This window comes from Gopherus evgoodei, chromosome 3 (assembly GCF_007399415.2).
Source record: "Gopherus evgoodei ecotype Sinaloan lineage chromosome 3, rGopEvg1_v1.p, whole genome shotgun sequence".
NCBI lineage: Eukaryota > Metazoa > Chordata > Testudines > Testudinidae > Gopherus > Gopherus evgoodei.
In genome coordinates this window covers 71,774,766-71,794,161 of record NC_044324.1, presented here as the reverse complement: position 1 = coordinate 71,794,161, position 19,396 = coordinate 71,774,766, and the positions used below count along the sequence as shown (strand labels likewise).

Genomic DNA, 19,396 nt, shown 5'->3' with positions numbered 1-19,396 from the left:
TCTGCAGCGCTGGTAGTTACAGCTGTGTTCGTACAGCTGTGTAGGGCCAGCGCTGCAGTGTGGCCACACTGACAGCTACCAGCGCTGACAGCTACCAGCTACCAGCGCTGCAGTGTGGCCACATTTGCAGCACTTGCAGCACTGTTGGAAGTGGTGCATTGTGGGCAGCTATCCCACAGAGCACCTCGTCCCATTTTGGCGCTGTGGCTTGTGGGAAGGGGACGGAAGGGTGCTGGTCTTTCCACTTCCTGTTCCAACGCCCCGTGGTGCTTTGCTACACATTCCGAGCAGTTTGGCAGCATTGTGAGTCTGCAGTGTGATTTCTGTTACAAATGGAGCCCGAGCTGCTGAGGACCTTGCTGATGAATGTTGCCAGCACATCATGCATGGCAGTGGAGCTATTCCTTCAGCTGCAAAGTGACAGTGAGGAGTCAGACGATGATATTGATTCGCCTTACGCTCAAGACAGTAAATTGCTTGTGGCAGTAACAGACGTGCTCAGCACCATGGAATGGCGCCTTTGGGCTCGGGAAACGAGCACTGAGTGGTGGGATCACATCGTCCTGCAAGCCTGGGATGACGAGCAGTGGCTACAGAACTTTTGGATGAGAAAAGCCACTTTCATGGGACTGTGTGCTGAGCTCGCCCCTACCCTGCGGGGCAGGGACACGAGATTGAGAGCTGCCCTGCCAGTGGAGAAGCGGGTGGCTATTGCAATCTGGAAGCTGGCAACTCCAGACAGCTACCGATTGGTGGCGAACCAGTTTGGAGTGGGAAAGTCCACTGTTGGAATAGTGTTGATGCAAGTTTGCACAGCCCTTAATCGCACCCTGCTAAGAAGAACTGTGACTCTGGGGAACGTGCAGGACATTGTGGATGGCTTTGCACAAATGGGTTTCCCTAACTGTGGAGGGGCAATAGATGGGACGCATATTCCTATTCTGGCACCACCCCACCTGGCATCAGAGTACATTAATCGCAAGGGGTATTTCTCCGTGGTTCTCCAAGCGCTTGTGGATCACCATGGGCGTTTCACTGACATTTACTCAGGAAGGCCTGGAAAGGTGCATGATGCACGCATCTTTCGGAACAGTGCCCTGTTCAGGAAGCTGCAGGCAGGGACTTTTTTCCCAGACCGCAAGATCACAGTAGGGGACGTCGAAATGCCCACTGTGATCCTTGGAGACCCCGCTTACCCCTTAATGCCATGGCTCATGAATCCATATACAGGGAAGCTTGACAGGAGCAAGGACTGGTTCAACTACAGGCTGAGCCGGTGCAGAATGACTGTGGAGTGTGCTTTTGGCCGTTTGAAAGCCCGCTGGCGTTGTCTTTATGGGAAGCTAGATTTGGGGGAAAGCAGCATCTCCACTGTTATATCCGCGTGCTGTACCCTCCATAATATTTGTGAAGGGAAGGGTGAAAGATTCGTGAGGAATGGACCTCTGAGGTTCGACGCCTAGAGGCTGAATTTGCACAGCCAGACAGCAGGGCTACTAGAGAGGCCCAGCAAAGGGCTTCAAGGATTAGGGATGCCTTAAGGGAGCAATTTGATGCTGAGAGCCAACAGTAATGTTTAGTGCCTTTGCTGTGCTCATTTTTCCCTTGGGGTACAGTATTTACCACTTTCTGCAATAATAAAAACTATTGTAAAAGCCATGAAATCCTTTATTCAAAATACAGTACATAAAAGGGCAGGTGGGTAGGGTGGTGGACTGTACATTCAGAGGTTTGAATATGTCCTGTTTGGATTGCTGTTCAATGTCTGCTGCACTTCAGGATTAATATGCTGCAGCGTCATGGGGGTGGAGTGCACAGGATAAGGATTGTAGTTATCAGGGCTGGTAGGTGATCGTACAGGTGTTGGAGGCAGCTGGGGGTAGTAAGAACCAGGCTGCTGGAGAAGGGTGTTTTGTGCAAATACTGGGGAACAAGAAAGAGAGCTTTGGAAGGGGTGTGAGTTACCACGGTACAGATCTGCCTGCATGGCTACGAGAGACTGGAAAGAGTCAGTTTGGTGAGCCAGGAGGCTTATCAACTGCTTCGAGGTTTTTCTGGTAGCCAATTCCTTTCTCCTGCTTTCTGTTTGCCTCCACTCATGCATTTTCTCTCTCCATTCCTGCGTCTTCCTACTTTCTCTGGCGTACTGATTCATAACTGCTTTGATCAATTCTTCTTTTTATTTTTGTGGATTTTTCCTCAAGTTCTGCAAGCGACGGGCAGGCGGTGATCCGGCTGCATTATTCAAGGTCACTTAAAAAAACATAGATAGAAACATGTAATATACAGAGGCTACATTGTTTATTATCACACAGTGAAGGAGTTTGTAGACTTTTTGTAGCATCATTCCCACATACCTAACATAGCACAGAGAGGCCACGGAAGCAAAGGCATGGTGAGCAATGGGGTGAGTGTTTCTGCCCCGACTTCACCTAGGAAGGGGAACTGCCTGATGGCTCACTGGGGTTTCTCTGCACTGGGTAGAGGAGGGAGCTGGGGGCCTGCACAGGGGACAGGAGGGAATAGGAAGCTGGCGACCTGCAAGGGGAGGGACCGCGAAGCTGGCGACCTGCAAGGGGGGGGCGGACCGGGAAGCTGCCGACCTGCGGGGGGGGGGCGGACCGCAAGCTGCCGACCTGCAAGGGAGGGGGCTGGGAAGCTGCCGACCTGCAAGGGGGGAGGCCAGGAAGCTGCCGACCTGCAAGGGGGAGGCGGACCGGGAAGCTGCCGACCTGCGGGGGGGGGGGGGGGGCGGGAAGCTGCTGACCTGGGGGGGTGGACCGCGAAGCTGCTGACCTGCAAGGGGGGGGGCGGGAAGCTGCCGACCTGCAAGGGGGGGGACCGCGAAGCTGCCAACCTGCATGGGGGGGGGACCGCGAACCTGGCGCCCTGCACTGAGCAGTATCCCTACATTCTCAACAGGGTTTCCTGTTGCCAGATATATCACTGCTGCGTGTTACCTGGGAAGAGAGGGAGGGTCTTCTACAGCAATGTGGATTCCGCCCTGGTCCCTATGCAGCTTGTCTGTGTGCAGCAATGGTCCCCCCACCCCTTGCGGCACAGTGGCTCGGACGAGTTAGCCTGACCGGGACAAGGACCACGGTGGCTCTCCCTATAAACTTGCGCAAGCACATTGCCCACGCTCTGGCTGCAAGTTTTCAAGAGATTACCGAGGCCGATTACAGAGACTTGATAGAGCAAATCAATGGGCTAGTCCACATTTAGGTATGCATGCAGGCAGCCATAACCCCAACCCTCCTCTCACAAAACATAAAATCTGCTTACCCGGAACACGCTCCTCTGCTTCTTCTTCACCAACAACTTCCAGCTGCTGCAACTGGCTAGCCTCCTCCTGGCTTGAGAAGAGCTCCTGGCTGCATGCCTCCTGGGACTCCGGGGTGTCTCCCTCCACCCCAGTAGCTTCACTCTCCGCTTCCTCTACACCCTCCCCCACTTCTCCCTGCTCTGAACTCTCCATCGTGCTCCTCGGATTGGCAGTGGGGTCACACCCAAGTATGGCATCCAGCTCCTTGTAAAAACGGCAGGTTGTGAGAGCAGCTCCTGAGAGGCGATTTCCCTCACGGGCTTTGCAATAGGCACTGCGCAGCTCCTTTATTTTTACCCTGCACTGCAACGCGTCCCGTTCATGGACCCTTAGCAGCAAGGACTTTGATATCTGCCCATAGGTATCATAATTTCTACGGCTGGAGCGCAGCTGTGATGGCACAGCTTCCTCACCCCAAACACTGATGAGGTCCTGCAGCTCAGAAGTGTTCCATGCTGGGGCTCGTTTGGGGCGTGGAGGCATGGTCACTGATTGATTGATTGATTGATTGCACTCCACACCTGGCTGAGCAAACAGGAAGGGGATTTTTAAAATTCCCAGGGCATTTAAAGGGGGGGTCCGCTGAGCCCAGGGCAGTGGAGTGTGAAACGATTACCAGAGTGGCTGAAAAGGTATGCTGGGATACCTCCTTATACCCCGGAGGCCAATAAAAGCGTTGGTGGGGTCCACACTTGATGACCAGCGCTGCATCACCAGCGCTGGAATCGCTACACCCGAGGCAGACCAGGTGTACAGTCAGCGCTGCAACTCCCTGGTTGCAGCGCTGGCTGTGCTTTGCAAGTGTGGCCACATCCTGAGTTGCAGCGCTGTAACCCCCTCACCAGCGCTGCAACTCTCCAGTGTAGCCAAGCCCTAAGGGTAGTTAAGCTCTGGAATAGGCTTCCAAGGGAGACAGTGGAATCTGCATTATTGGCAGTTTTTAAGAACAAGTTGAACACACACCAGTCGGGAATGACCTTGGTTTGCTTGGCCTCAGGACAGGAGGCTGGATCTGATGACCTATCAAGGTCCCATCCAGCCCTACATTTCTATAAATCTTTATCATGCACTTATGAGTGCCTCCATCGCTCCCTGCCTGGCAATCATTTCCTCAGGACTTACTCCATACTAACCTTCCTCAGCAGCTTCCAAGAAACAACTCTGGGTTTTGTTTGTTTGTTTTTTTAAAAGGAAAAACCTGCCATAGAAACGTTTCCTCCTCAGCTCCCAGACCCACCAGGAAAAAGGAAAAGGTGCTTCCACTTGAGACATAAGACAAGCAAAATTCATTCCTGCACCAGTAACAGGTTTTCTGCACTGTACGTTAAAATGTCATTACTTCAGAGTTTTGATCTGCAGCCCTGCAGTTAGAAAATGGAGTTTTATTTCACTGGGAAAGGGAAGATGTCCAGCTTCCCAGTACAATCCAAAATTCTAACCCTAAGAGGGCCTGGTGTCTGATTTTAAAGCCAGGACATTTTTAGATATAGAAGAGTAATTTTAGGTCATTTCTGGAGGTTTTTATGGCTACCAGCCCTGAACAGTTATTATTTAAATTTCTACCATACCAGAATACCTGATAGTGTGGTATACAATAAAGGCTTACCAGCAATCATAACTACAAAGTGGTTTCACTTTTATAGTACCACACCACAGCATTCCGTGTGTGCATGACAGTGATACGCACTAGAAATGATAGAATCATGAAAGTTTTCTGTAATCAATTAATTTTGTTTTGGTGCTCATGAACACTAAATTCAACTTTCTGAATTTTTATCTTGCTTTTAAAACAACATTTTCTTCAGGAGATTTATTATCTTCCTGCACTGTCTTCTTACTCCACTGGAGCTCAGCAATGTTTGGAAACATTACAGGCATAACCTTAAAATGTGATTTACAGAATCCTCTTGCCTTTACTTGGCTCATCAGAACATGTGTCCCTTGAGCAGGCAGAAACAGACAGCCCAGAAAAAATTGTGACATCTGTTGCACAGGTGAGTGCTGATAAATCAAGAACAGCCAAGTAGCATGCTGACAGCCAATGGTAAGAATAATGTAATTATACAGATCAGGATTTCAGGAGCCAAAACACTGGCAACTAAGGCCTGGCCTACTTAGCAGGAGCATTTTATTGCTCAAATAAAAGCAACGGTGGTCTGTTTTAATCAGGGATTAAAATATGAAGCACCATGAAATTTTAAGTATTATAATCCTTGTTCTAAAACTTCTATATTGACCAATTGAGAGACTTGTCTCTGCAACTGATTTTTGTTAAATGCAAAAAAGTTTTTAGAATTGCTTTAAAAAAGTGTTTTTACTTACTTAAACTTTCCCCCTAGAATGGTTGGGAGGGGGAGACAGGCAGAGCGAAAAGAGTTCAAAGTCTGCTCTCCTTTAGGTAACCAAACACAGTGGAATTCCCTATTTTAAAATGTTTTTGTTTTGTTTTTTTAATCAAAACACCTAATCAGATCAATGAAAGATTCATTTAAAGCATGAGCGCTAGTGCTGCATCGGACAAATGTGTAATCCCGAACACAAAAGGCTTCAGACTGGGTAGGTCATTTCCAGTCAACTGAATCCTGTTCACTCACCTACCTAAGCACTGAGCTGAAATTAAAGATGATCCTTCTAGCTCTGAAGTTCTCCCATTGATACCAAGCACCCCATCTGGGGAAAACAGCTGTATATTATTGCAACTGTGGTGCTCTACTCACCTTTTTCTTCTCTCAAATGTCTCTGTTTTTACCTTTCTTTATGCAATATCAAACAGATTGTAAACTCCTTTGGGCAGGGACCATGTGCCAACTTCTCTCATTTACATGGTGTAAAGTAGAGTAACTACACTGAAGTAGTTACACATTTAAACCAGTGTAAATGAAAGGAGCTGGTCCTCGTGTCTCTTTTTTGACTCAAGTGCCACACACATTTATGATGCTATAATAATGTCCCTGGAATGAGGCAACACATTCCAATGGCATACAAATGACTAAAGTATTAAGCAGCAAAGAATCCTGTGGCACCTTATAGACTAACAGACGTTTTGGAGCATGAGCTTTCGTGGGTGAATACCCACTTCATCAGATGCGTCTGACGAAGTGGGTATTCACCCACGAAAGCTCATGCTCCAAAACGTCTGTTAGTCTATAAGGTGCCACAGGATTCTTTGCTGCTTTTACAGATCCAGACTAACACGGCTACCCCTCTGATAAAGTATTAAGAAACACTGGCACCAAAACTGGACTGTTAATTAAATGATTCATGTTGATGTGGGTTTATGGCTGCCGTCAGTCTGAGAATTTTACTTTCAGACTATAGGCACTGTTATTGCAACATCCCACTAATGGAGCTCACTACTGAGCAGTTGTGAGGCAGAGATTGCAGAAAGACTGAAATAGCACTAGGCAGATCTATGAGGACATCTGCAGTTAAACTAACTCAGACACAATTACAAGGGCTTGGAGTCTTCATGCTTGAGGGCAGGAGCTAATCAGCAGGTGGTGGTACGGTATTATACTGTGCAATTAGGTGTGTTACATTTGTTTTGCATTTTGTGAACCACTCAGCATTAGGTATGGTTAGAAACAGCATACCAGTAGAGTGGCAAAGAATTCTGTGGCACCTTATAGACTAACAAACGTATTGGAGCATGAGCTTTCATGGGTGAATACCCACTTCGTTGGATGCATACCAGAAGAGATCATTCATTGGTTTGCTTCAGCCACTTTAATCTCCAAGCTATCTAATGTAAACACTGAATAAATATTTCCTTTACAGAGCAATTATACTCTGAAAAGTGACTACTTCAAAAGCCACCTTCCTACTTAGCAGGTCTAGTTCCAGTGTGTATTCATAGTCGTATCTGCTGATTTTTACCAAGGGGCGGGGGGGAAAGCCCGCATTACTTTTTACCAATTATCACTATAGAACCTACACTTCTGTGCAAGTGACCTTGTGTCTATAGTGGCTTATACATGATCAGCTGGGTCCAATTGTAGGACCGTGCCCACATGTGCAACCCTAGTGAATCAATCTAAAAAACCTGCATCTGGTTAGCTTTTTCAGTCTCACCCAAATGCATAAAGAAAAGACAATCTAAGGAATCAGATAAGAGGGTTGCACAGCTAGCCACAAGCAGATCTGGCCTATATAGTTTTTATTGCTGGTGATAATACCTAAGCTAGAGGAAAAAATACCCAGGTTAGCTTCTTGATGCCATGTTGAGTGTGCAGACCTGGCAGTTGGAAAAACAAGCAAACCTTTGTAAGTTGAGCACACTGGATTTAGAAATCACTGTGACACAAAAAAACATTGAACCCTATACTGCCCTTTTCACTAAGGTTTTGTCTTCACTTACATTAAAGTATGTGCGTTTTGACAGCAAGAAAACTAAACACACAACAGCTAGCTCACTATAAAATCCCAAGTGGAGACAAGACACTTAGGGTATGGCTACACTTACATTTGTGCAGCGCTGGGAGTTACAGCTGTGTTCGTACAGCTGTGTAGGGCCAGCGCTGCAGTGTGGCCACACTGACAGCTACCAGCGCTGCAGTGTGGCCACATTTGCAGCATTTGCAGAGCTGTTGGGAGTGGTGTATTGTGGGCAGCTATCCCACAGAGCACCTCGTCCCATTTTGGTACTGTGGCTTGTGGGAAGGGGACGGAAGGGTGCTGGTCTTTCCGCTTCCTGTTCCAACGCCCCATGGTGCTTTGCTACACATTCCAAGCAGTTTGGCGGCATTGGTCTGCAGCGCGATTTCTGTTACAAATGGAGCCTGAGCTGCTGAGGACCTTGCTGATGAATGTGGCCAGCACATCACGCATGGCAGTGGAGCTATTCCTTCAGCTCCAAAGTGACAGTGAGGAGTCAGACGATGATATTGATTCGCCTGACACTCAAGACACTAAATTGCTTGTGGCAGTAATGGACGTGCTCAGCACCGTGGAATGCCGCCTTTGGGCTCGGGAAATGAGCACTGAGTGGTGGGATCACATCGTCCTGCAAGCCTGGGATGACGAGCAGTGGCTGCAGAACTTTTGGATGAGAAAAGCCACTTTCATGGGACTGTGTGCTGAGCTCGCCCCTACCCTGCGGCGCAGGGACACGAGATTGAGAGCTGCCCTGTCAGTGGAGAAGCGGGTGGCTATTGCAATCAGGAAGCTGGCAACTCCAGACAGCTACCGATCGGTGGCGAACCAGTTTGGAGTGGGAATGTCCACTGTTGGAATAGTGTTGATGCAAGTTTGCATGGCCATTAATTGCACCCTGCTAAGAAGAACTGTGACTCTGGGGAACGTGCAGGACATTGTGGATGGCTTTGCACAAATGGGTTTCCCTAACTGTGGAGGGGCAATAGATGGGACGCATATTCCTATTCTGGCACCACCCCACCTGGCATCAGAATACATTAATCGCAAGGGGTATTTCTCTGTGGTTCTCCAAGCGCTTGTGGATCACTGTGGGCGTTTCACTGACATTTACTCAGGATGGCCTGGAAAGGTGCATGATGCACGCATCTTTCGAAACAGTGCCCTGTTCAGGAAGCTGCAGGCAGGAACTTTTTTCCCAGACTGCAAGATCACAGTAGGGGATGTGATCCTTGGAGACCCCGCTTACCCCTTAATGCCATGGCTCATGAAACCTTATACAGGGAAGCTTAACAGGAGCAAGGACCGGTTCAACTACAGGCTGAGCCGGTGCAGAATGACTGTGGAGTGTGCTTTTGGCCATTTAAAGGCGCGCTGGAGGTGTCTCTACGGGAAGCTAGATTTGGGGGAAAGCAGCATCTCTGCTGTTATATCCGCGTGCTGTACCCTCCATAATATTTGTGAAGGGAAGGGTGAAAGTTTCAGTGAGGAATGGGCCTCCGAGGTTCGACGCCTAGAGGCTGAATTTGCACAGCCAGACAGCAGGGCTACTAGAGAGGCCCAGCAAAGGGCTTCAAGGATTAGGGATGCCTTAAGGGAGCAATTTGAGGCTGAACGCCAACAGTAATGTTTGGTGCCTTTGCTGTGCCCGTTTTTCCCTTGGGGTACAGTATTTATCACTTTCTTCAATAATAAAAAATGTTTTATAAGCCAAGAAATCCTTTATTCAAAATACAGTACATAAAAGGGCAAGGGGGTAGGGTGGTAAACTGTACATTCAGAGGTATGAATATGTCCTGCTTGGATTGCTGTTCAATGCCTGCTGCACTTTAGGATTACTATGCTGCATCGTGATGGGGGCTGAGTGCATAAGGTAAGGGTTGCAGTTATCAGGGCTGGTTGGGGTACAGTATTTAACACTTTCTTCAATAATAAAAAATGTTTTAAAAGCCATGAAATCATTTATTCAAAATACAGTACATAAAAGGGCAGGGGGGTAGGGAGGTGGACTGTACATTCAGAGGTTTGGATATGTCCTTTTTGGATTGCTGTTCAATGCCTGCTGCACTTCAGCATTAATATGCTGCATCGTGATGGGGGTTGAGTGCATACGGTAAGGGTTGTAGTTATCAGGGCTGGTAGGTGATCGCACAGCTGTTGGGGGAAGCTGGGGGTGGTAAGAACCAGGCTGCTGGAGAAAGGTGTTTTGTGCAAATACTGGGGAACAAGAGAGAGAGCTTTGGGAGGGGTGGGGGTTACCACGGTACTGATCTGCCTGCATGGCTACGAGAGACTGCATACAGTCAGTTTGGCGAGCCAGGAGGCTTATCAGCTGCTTTGTGCTTTTCTTGGTAGCCAATTTCTTTCTCCTGCTCTGTGTTTGTCTCCACTCGTGCATTTTCTCTCTCCAGGCCTGCAGCCTTTTACTGTCTCTGGCATACTGATTCATAACTGCTTTGATCAAATCTTCTTTTGATTTTCTAGGATTTTTCCTCAAGTTCTGTAACCGTCGGGCAGGCGGTGATAGTGCTGGATTATTCAAGGTCACTTAAAAAAAACATAAATAGAAACATTTAATACAGAGGCTACGTTGTTTATTATCACAGTGAAGGAGTTTGTAGACTTTTTGTAGCATCATTCCCACATACCTAGCATAGCACAGAGAGGCCACGGCAGCGAAGGCATAGGCATGTCTAGCAATGGGGTGAGTGTTTCTGCCGCGACTTCACCTGGGAAGGGGAACTGCCAGAGAGCTGGGGTTTCTGTGCATTGGGGAAAGCAGAGGGCAGGCAGTTGGGGAGCAGCAGTGGGGAAAGCAGAGCAGAGGGCAGGCAGTTGTGGAGCAGCAGTGGGAAAAGCAGATTGCAGATAGTTGGGGACCTGCACTGAACAATCATCACTACATTTTCAACAGGATTTTCTACTGCCAGATATATCACTGCTGCGTGTTACCTGGCAAGAGAGGGAGGGTCTTCTACAGCAATCTGGATTCCGCCCTGGACCCTATGCGGCTTGCCTGTGTGCAGCAATGGTTCCCCCACCCCTTGCGGCACAGTGGCGCGGATGAGTTAGCTTGACCGGGACAAGGACCACGGCGGCTCTCCCTATAAACTTGTGCAAGCACATTGCCCATGCTCTGGCTGCAACTTTTGAAGAGATTACCAAGGCCGATTACAGAGATGTGATAGAGCAAATCAATGGGCTATTCCACATCTAGGCATGCATGCATGCAGCCATAACCCCCACCCTCCTCTCACAAAACATTGCCATCCTAAAAATAAAATCTGCTTACCGGGAACACGCTCCTCTGCTTCCTCTTCACCAACAACTTCCAGTTGCTGCAACTGGCTAGCCTCCTCCTGGCTTGAGAAGAGCTCCTGGCTGCATGCCTCCTGGGACTCCGGGGTGTCTCCCTCCACCCCAGTAGCCTCACTCTCCGCTTCCTCTACACCCTCCCCCACTTCTCCCTGCTCTGAACTCTCCATCGTGCTCCTCGGATTGGCAGTGGGGTCACACCCAAGTATGGCATCCAGCTCCTTGTAAAAACGGCAGGTCGTGGGGGCAGCTCCTGAGCGGTGGTTTCCCTCACGGGCTTTGCAATAGGCACTGCGTAGCTCCTTTACTTTTACCCTACACTGCAACGCATCCCGTTCATGGCCCCTTAGCAGCAAGGACTTTGATATCTACCCATAGGTATAATTTCTACGGCTGGAGCACAGCTGTGATTGCACAGCTTCCTCACCCCAAACACTGATGAGGTCCTGCAGCTCAGAAGTGTTCCATGCTGGGGCTCGTTTGGGGCGTGGAGGCATGGTCACTGATTGATTGATTGCACTCCACACCTGGCTGAGCAAACAGGAAGGAGATTTTTAAAATTCCCGGGGCATTTAAAGGGCGGGTCACCTAAGCCCAGGGCAGTGGAGTGTGAAACGATGAGCAGAGTGGCTGAAAAGGTATGCTGGGATACCTCCTAATACCCTGGAGGCCAATAAAAGCGCTGTTGGTGTCCACACTTGATGACCAGCGCTGCATCACCAGCGCTGGAATCGCTACACCCGAGGCAGACCAGGTGTACAGCCAGCGCTGAAACCAGCGAGTTGCAGCGCTGGCTGTGCTTTGCAAGTGTGGACACAGAATGAGTTGCTGCGCTGTAACCCCATCACCAGCGCTGCAACTCTCCAGTGTAGCCATGGCCTTACAGTGTTTACTGGGAGGTTGCTAGGCAAGATCAGCACTATACACCTCCCTTCCCTCCCACCCCTTGATCTTGCCTACTTTACCTCCCCATAAAACTAAAGTGGCTTGTCTCCATTATGTTTTTACAGCAGCATTGCTAATGTGTGTTAGTTATCTTATGGTGCAAACATCTTTTTATCAACAAAGACATAGTCCAAGTCTCTTTTCAAAGTAAAGCCACTCTTTAAAGCTGTTCACACAAATTGTGCAGTCTAGCAACAGTAACAGAATTAGGTCTGCTCAACAAAAACAGATATCAACTGCACAGATATAGTAACAAGATGATTTTCGTGATACATGGGAGACTCTTTCCATCTAGTTAAACACAACTTATGTTTTATAATAACTAGCTAATTCCAAACACGCTTAAATGCACTAACAAAAGCAACTCAAAAAAAGATGCACAAATTGGCATCCCCAAAAATTTCAGATCCCTTCCCCAAATTAACCAAATTTTGTACACTTGTGGAAGTTCTAGTGTACACAAGTGAGAGGGCCACAAGTATCCCCTCATGTCCTAGGAACATGTGAAAAATACATGCTTATCCCTTCCAATGGACCTGCTGCACACCGCACTACTTGGACACAATTCACACAGCTGGGATTAGAGCTACCCCATTGCAAATAACTAGGAACAGACAATGAACCACACGTGGTATGGCTGAAAAGCAACTACTGTTACCCTTCTTCCCCATATAATGAAGATCACTCATCTATTAACTGCAACAAACCTTTCCACCACCCCATCTGTTAGATTAAGGGTTGAATCATCTCCCAGATACTGTACAGACAAGCTTGTTACCCACCTTCACCAGATAGCCACCTGCGTTAACCCACTGCACCCTATAAACCAGGTATCCACTCCAACCTAACTCCCAAATGTTTCAGTCATCCACCCGCCTGCTGCATCAACCCACAAACACTACCCCTGTGTGCCTCCAGTTATGTCTCTGGGGACATGTCATCCAACAGTCAAACCTACTGATCTCCCAGTCAGTCAATATGCACACCCCACCACCCAAAGGATGCACTGGTCAAGGAACTGAAAAAGCAAGAAATGAAGAGCTGCCATATATATTATATATATACACATACACACACACACACAAGCCCTAACTCTCCACTTTTTGCACTAGTTTGATACTAATGTCTTTGTATTTCAATGGTCAACACTAACTTAATGTAACCAGTCTGGACCTCAAAGCTACTTACTCCACAGTACTGATCATCATTAAATATCTGGGGTGGCAGCGGATTGCCCTGTGCAGGCTGTCTTTCCTCAGGAATATTTTTATACATCCATTGTCTTTTTTCCTCTGACATTGTGATATCCACCTCTTCAAAACCTATTCTGTTGGCTTCCAGAAATCGTACCACATCTTGCTGCCTCTTCTTTATCTGAGAGAAAGAGAGAGAGAAAATACACAGCCTGAATATGCTTGTCTATTTTTTACTCAAAGATCAAAAAGTTCGTTAAGAAAGTCAAATATTTCTAAATTAAAATTATGTGACTTAACACTGCAGTTCCTTTATGTACAAGTTACAAAAGTCTACAAACTTCTGCCTCATTTCCAGGTGGTTGGCTGTTTGTTTGGTTTTTTTGGGGGGAAGGGGTAGTTTTGGGTTGTTTTTATTTTTTTTAAAGATGCCTGTGATAGAGGAACACCTGGCTGGTACTCCAAATAAGTCAAAGATAAAAGGATAGCTGGTTTGCAGATTCGCCATGCATTACTGGCTACATTTTAAAGGTATTTAGGCACCTGAAGATGCAGATAGGCACCTAGTAAGATTTTCCAAAGTGTCTACATGCCTTTTAAAATGTGGCTGTGGGTTTCCTGAACACAGTTTATTCATTTCTCAGGTTCATACAGAACATGTGCACATACTTTGAGATGGGGATGGTCTTGTCTCACACCAGCTTTGTCTTCACTGAAAAAAGGGGGGAGGTGCATTGTGGGGGGCTTGTTTTGAGTGGGGGGTTAATAGAGATTGTTATCTTGACATAAATTCCTAGCAGAAACAGCACACAGGTAGTTTTTACCCTGATGTAGCTATCAATGTCAACTCTATACTACCGTACCCCGCTCCCAGTGTTCCCCTTGACTAGTTACATTGGGGTTAAAAAACTGCCTGTGCCCTGTCTTCATAGGCATTTTGTATAAAAGGGATAACTATAAAAATACACCTTTTTGCAGTTAAGACATAGCCATGAGTCTTTGAGACTGAGGGAAAGCCTCGGGCTTACTAATTCGGCCAGAATCAGTTCTGCATTACAACCAGTTTCACACTATTTCCAGCACGTCCCAGATCCTTCTACTAAGGCACATTCCAGTCAAAAGGGGCTACACACTGTTTTCTCTATGACTACTCAAACATGTTTCCCAGCCATACTGTTTAGAGATAAACTTATATTTAAGAATTTTACAGTATAAAAATACTGTAGAGCAAGATCTATCCACTTGCCGGTTGGTTTAAATTACAGGTGGATGGATGTTACCTTTGGGTATCATAGGACCCAGACAGTATTTAAAAACCATTAGTTTTTCAAGTGCATGTACTAGCTATATTAGTCACACCACTCTTCATATTGGATCCATTTGATACATCAGATCACAAAAATAATTTCCTGTGAAATTTATTACAGATTACAGTAAAAATTCATATTCAGATGACTTCCAGTGGCAAAATAATTATGTCCTTTTTGAAACAAAGACCATGGATAACTCCAAGAGGGTTTGGTCCAATTTCTGCAAAACAATGTAGTTCTAAAATGTCTGAACATTTATGTGCTCTGCTGCAGAAGGAAACTGATTGGCTCCTAAATGTGTATTCCTTGTAACTTAACCAGTTATTCAATAAATTTGTGTTTCTTTCAGTGGTTGGTTCCTTCTTTTACGTATGCCATACTGATTCTTGATACAATGCACATTATGAAAGATCAATCACTCTATACCAAACTTATCTTCTAAAACTGTATGCAGAAAATACAAGGATTACCAGTAGTAGCTCAATTATCATAATTACCACGATTTTTCTGTTAATCAAAGCCCAATGCTGAAAGTAAAATGACTTCTTGTACTATGACGTTAAACTAATAAAGGAATCATATTGTGACTGTAGAAGTGAGAGAAACAGTTCTTATCCTCAGTAACTTACAATAGAAGATGAGAGATAACTTCAGTCTGAAATGGAGATGGAGATTTTCTTAATACTGGCCATTTTATTAAATATTTGTTCAAGTAAAGATGTGCAGACTAGGATGATTATTGCAGGAGAGTTTTCCTTAGAAGTTCAGCATGTGCAATGAAAGATTTTTAAAAATAAAATTCCTTCCCATTCCACAATGTTCATTCTGCCTGACAATTTCCACTAGTCTTGGACACTCACTCTCAGACTACTGACAATTGCAGCTTAGATTAAATCAGATCCTCAACTGCTGTATTGATCACATGAAGTGAAAATTCTTGGATTTCCTTTACCTTTTATATAGCATGATCCTAATCAAAGTCATCACAATCTAATACGGTATTAATCTTTAGAGCTCAGTGCTTGACTCCTACATTATCTACATGCTGATCATTTAGAACATATGCACTTTGTCTTTGGTTCTATTGTTAATCCACACTGCAAGTCACAAAAATAAAACTGAAAAACAGAAATCCCCATCTACACCAGATCTAGACTTAATCTTTGGAGCTGGTCTCCCTATCAGGGTTACAAAGCAGCAACAAACAGTGTGTTATGTAAATATGCACAGAACTGTTGTAATTATGTAGTTTGTCACTCATCTGTTGGTAAAATTGCTCATCTGATAGATGGGGCTTTTGCAACGGGGAACTGAAATGTCAAGATTCTTATTTCTTGTTCACGTTTTTTATTGATTTATTATAGCAAATGAGAAGGCATCCACTGCTAAATCACATGTACTATTTCTAAAAGATACTTCAAAGAGGGTCTAACAAAATGAATACGTACAAGCTATTTAGAGCCGTGTGAAAGTTTTGTTAACCCAAAACATGATCAGATTCACCCAATGATTCAGCAAAACCCAACAAGAATCAAGCTAGGTCACCCCCGTCCTCACAGGAACTTGTCATTTCCAACAAGTCTATTCTACCTCTACTTTGCCCTCCCCTATGTTTACTGAAGTGAGAATGGAGAAAGATGGCCTAGTGACTTGACTCCTACTGTCTTCAGTGGAATGGATGGCTTGTCCAGGAGGCAGAAAACTTACTGACTTTCCTTATCCTGATTTTGTAGGATAAAGGAGAGTTAACTGGGTTAGCAGGGAATACATGTAGAGGTTTCCCCAACAGCCTGGTGCATCCTGAGACATCTCTCAGTGCAGCTTGCTAGAGTAGTATTGACAACTGTCAGACTTGATGAGCCTAGCTTGTGATCATACAACATCAGGATGATAAAGCTTCGCACTTCTGCACCATCTTTTATCTAAGGACCTCAATATGCTGCACACAAAGTTAGTTAATTTAATGTCATGACACCTCCCTGTGTAGATCGGAATTACTATCCCCATGCTATATAGGTGACTAGATTCAGAGAGAAATATTAATGCAATTTTTCCCTCAGGAAGAACTGCAAGACACTAAAATTTACTCACTCTTGAACTTAAAAGTTTCTTAAAATATACTCAACTCTACTCTGCACTGTCCACTTGTTCAGCCAAAGTTCCAAGAACAAACCAGTTTTCTTTATAACACAGAAAACATTGAGACCATGCAGATGCATCAAACAAGACATTCTGCTTTTGAGATGTCCTGACAACATTAATACTTGCATGTTCTGCAGAGATGTTGCAAGGATTGATACAGTTAACATGTGTAACAAACTTAGAATATTTAGAATTTGACAAATGTGATGTATTAATTTACATTTCTGATATAAACAGACAAAGATACACCTACTGAAATGAAAAAGTGTACCATCAAAAGTTATCTGATATTCCCTAGGCCATATGATGGAACAACATACATTGTCAAGCAGAATTAATGGCCATTGCATACTACTATTAGTACCTTTTAAACCAGGAGTCGGCAACCTTTCAGAAGTGCTGTGCCGAATCTTCATTTATTCACTCTAATTTAAGGTTTCATGTGCCAATCATACATTTTAACGTTTTTAGAAGGTCTCTTTCTATAAGTCTATAATATATAACTAAACTATTGTTGTATGTAAAGTAAATAAGGCTTTTACAATGTTTAAGAAGCTTCATTTAAAATTAAATTAAAATGCAGAGCTCCCTGGACTGATGGACAGGACCTGGGCAGAGTGAGTGTCACTGAAAATCAGCTCGTGTGCCGCCTTCGGCACCCGTGCCATAGGTTGCCTACTCCTGTTTTAAACCATGTTATAGATCACTTGTATAGTGTATTCATTCTGATTCTAAGACTCTTATCAAAGAAATTAATTTGCCCAATTTCATAGCACTTGCTGCAGCAATGCTATGGGCTCTAATTAAGGACAATATAAAAATTAGCCCTAGAGTGCCACAGGATTCTAGGGACCTCTTTTATATTGATCGAAGAGAGAAATATTGTAATATGTAATCTTTACATACAATTTTAGACAATTTGTATTATCGACAGAAGGAAATGTAGAAGAGTGTGGGATTTATGAAGAAATTAGCTAGATAACATATCTTTTTGTCCTATAAACATAGGATCAATGTCTTTAGAAATCTGAGTGCAAGTGAAACATAAAAAATTGGCACTATGACTAGAAACCTATGCTGTAATGTTTGTCAGGCAGATATAACAACTGTTTCATCAGCTTGACCCAAGGGAACTACCATCTTCAGGGGACCAGACTCCATAATGAAATACTACACCCTTTTATTTTGCATGCACAATGAAAGTCTTCATGGAAATAATGGATACGTGAGGACTACCGTTTTTGTGTTCAAATGGACTAAGTTTATCTGTCTTGACACAGATATTGTATGTTTGTCTCCAGAAGGTAGGATAGGTAACTGATCACCTTCTTTACATAAGCTTTTTTTCCCCCCTCTTCCAAAGTAAAAATGTCAGCAACATGTGGCTATAAAATTATTAAATCAGCATCTTCCGTTACCATGTTAGTGTTCAGACAGTGTTTTTACAAAAGATAGGTAAATGTTTTGTAAATCTCTTAAATGTGAGCAATTTACCTTTGAAGGGAAAAACAGATTTTGTAGTGTGCATTATAAGGTGTGACTGTTGATCGAAATGCTATTAAAATGATAACCACCTGCAGTAAATTGTACCCAAGAGCCATTCAGTCCCTCTGGAGCAACTAGATTATTTTCTGAACTGTCTCTCCTAGGATTTCTGTATTATTTCATCAACACCCATGAGGTGGGCAGACAGACTAGTTCATGAACTTAAATAACTGTTTACTTCCATCTCTAAAAACAGACACTAGATTAACTTCAGTGGGACTCATGACTAAGATGAGCAGGATTTGGCCTGTTACTTAAAAAGGAATCAAAGTGATCTGGTGAACTCTAGCCATTTCTGAACTGGGGTGTCTGAAGGAGCACAGATAGTGTGGACACGTCATTTCATATAGCATTTGTTCTTTGATAGGGAGAAGTGGTTACAGGGCTAGCTGCGCCTCTGTTCTCCATCTGGTCTCTCTAAGTGCAACCCTCCCTCCTCAGATATTTTGCCTTACTGGTCTCAGGGTGGAATCTCCCAGTTCTCCCATTCTTAGACAAGGACCCAGATACACAACCTTGCGGTAAGTGGTTTGTATACACACTGCAGGCTTGACTGGGTTTCAGGCACTTGCAAGAGAGACCCCAGATTAGCCAGTAGCCTGATAGTTAGGGCACTTACTTAGGATGCGGGAGATCTAGGATCAAGTCCCCTAAATTAGGCAGAGCAGCCATTTGAACCTTGCTTTCCCTAACTCCAGGGGCTTGATCCTGAGTCTCTCACATCGCATATACGAATTGTCCTAGCTACTGGGCTATAGGGTTGGTCCCTCTCTGGTCCAATGAATATTTTATTACACAAAATGGAACAGCTCCAATGAGAGGGGGAGAGAGACTGTACGACACAGTGATTAGAGCACTCAACTACGATGTGGGAGATCCAGGTTCAGTTCCCTTTGCTAAAAAAGGCAGAGGAGGGATTTGAACCTGGGTCTCCCCCCTCCCAGGTGAGTGCCCTAACCACTCATCTTCTCATTCTCTTCTGTCAAGTGTTCCACTTTGGAATGAAAACAAGTATCAAAACAGAAATATTGTTTTCCAGCCAGCCCCAATAGTTATTTCCCATACAAGTGTAAGCACATTTATACCAATAGTACTGAGCTCTCACCAAAGGAATTGTATTGCTTTAAACTATACTTGTAGAGTTAAAGTGGTACAATTTGTCTGTAGAAGTCAAGCATTTAAATCAAATTTTGGATATACATTTAAATATGCAGTTAATACAGTTATTTATGGTCATTGTTCCACAGAGT

The 19,396-nt window shown here is 44.9% G+C and overlaps 1 protein-coding gene across 1 annotated transcript in view; it reads right to left on the bottom strand.

Moving 5' to 3' along the window:
* The window catches only part of SH3BGRL2 (SH3 domain binding glutamate rich protein like 2), a 58,471-nt gene that overhangs the window by 17,657 nt on the left and 21,418 nt on the right, over nucleotides 1-19,396 (bottom strand). Inside the window, exon 2 of the mRNA XM_030555801.1 lies at nucleotides 13,145-13,330. Coding sequence (XP_030411661.1) covers nucleotides 13,145-13,330 — 186 coding nt within the window. The remainder of the gene's footprint in view (nucleotides 1-13,144; nucleotides 13,331-19,396) is intronic.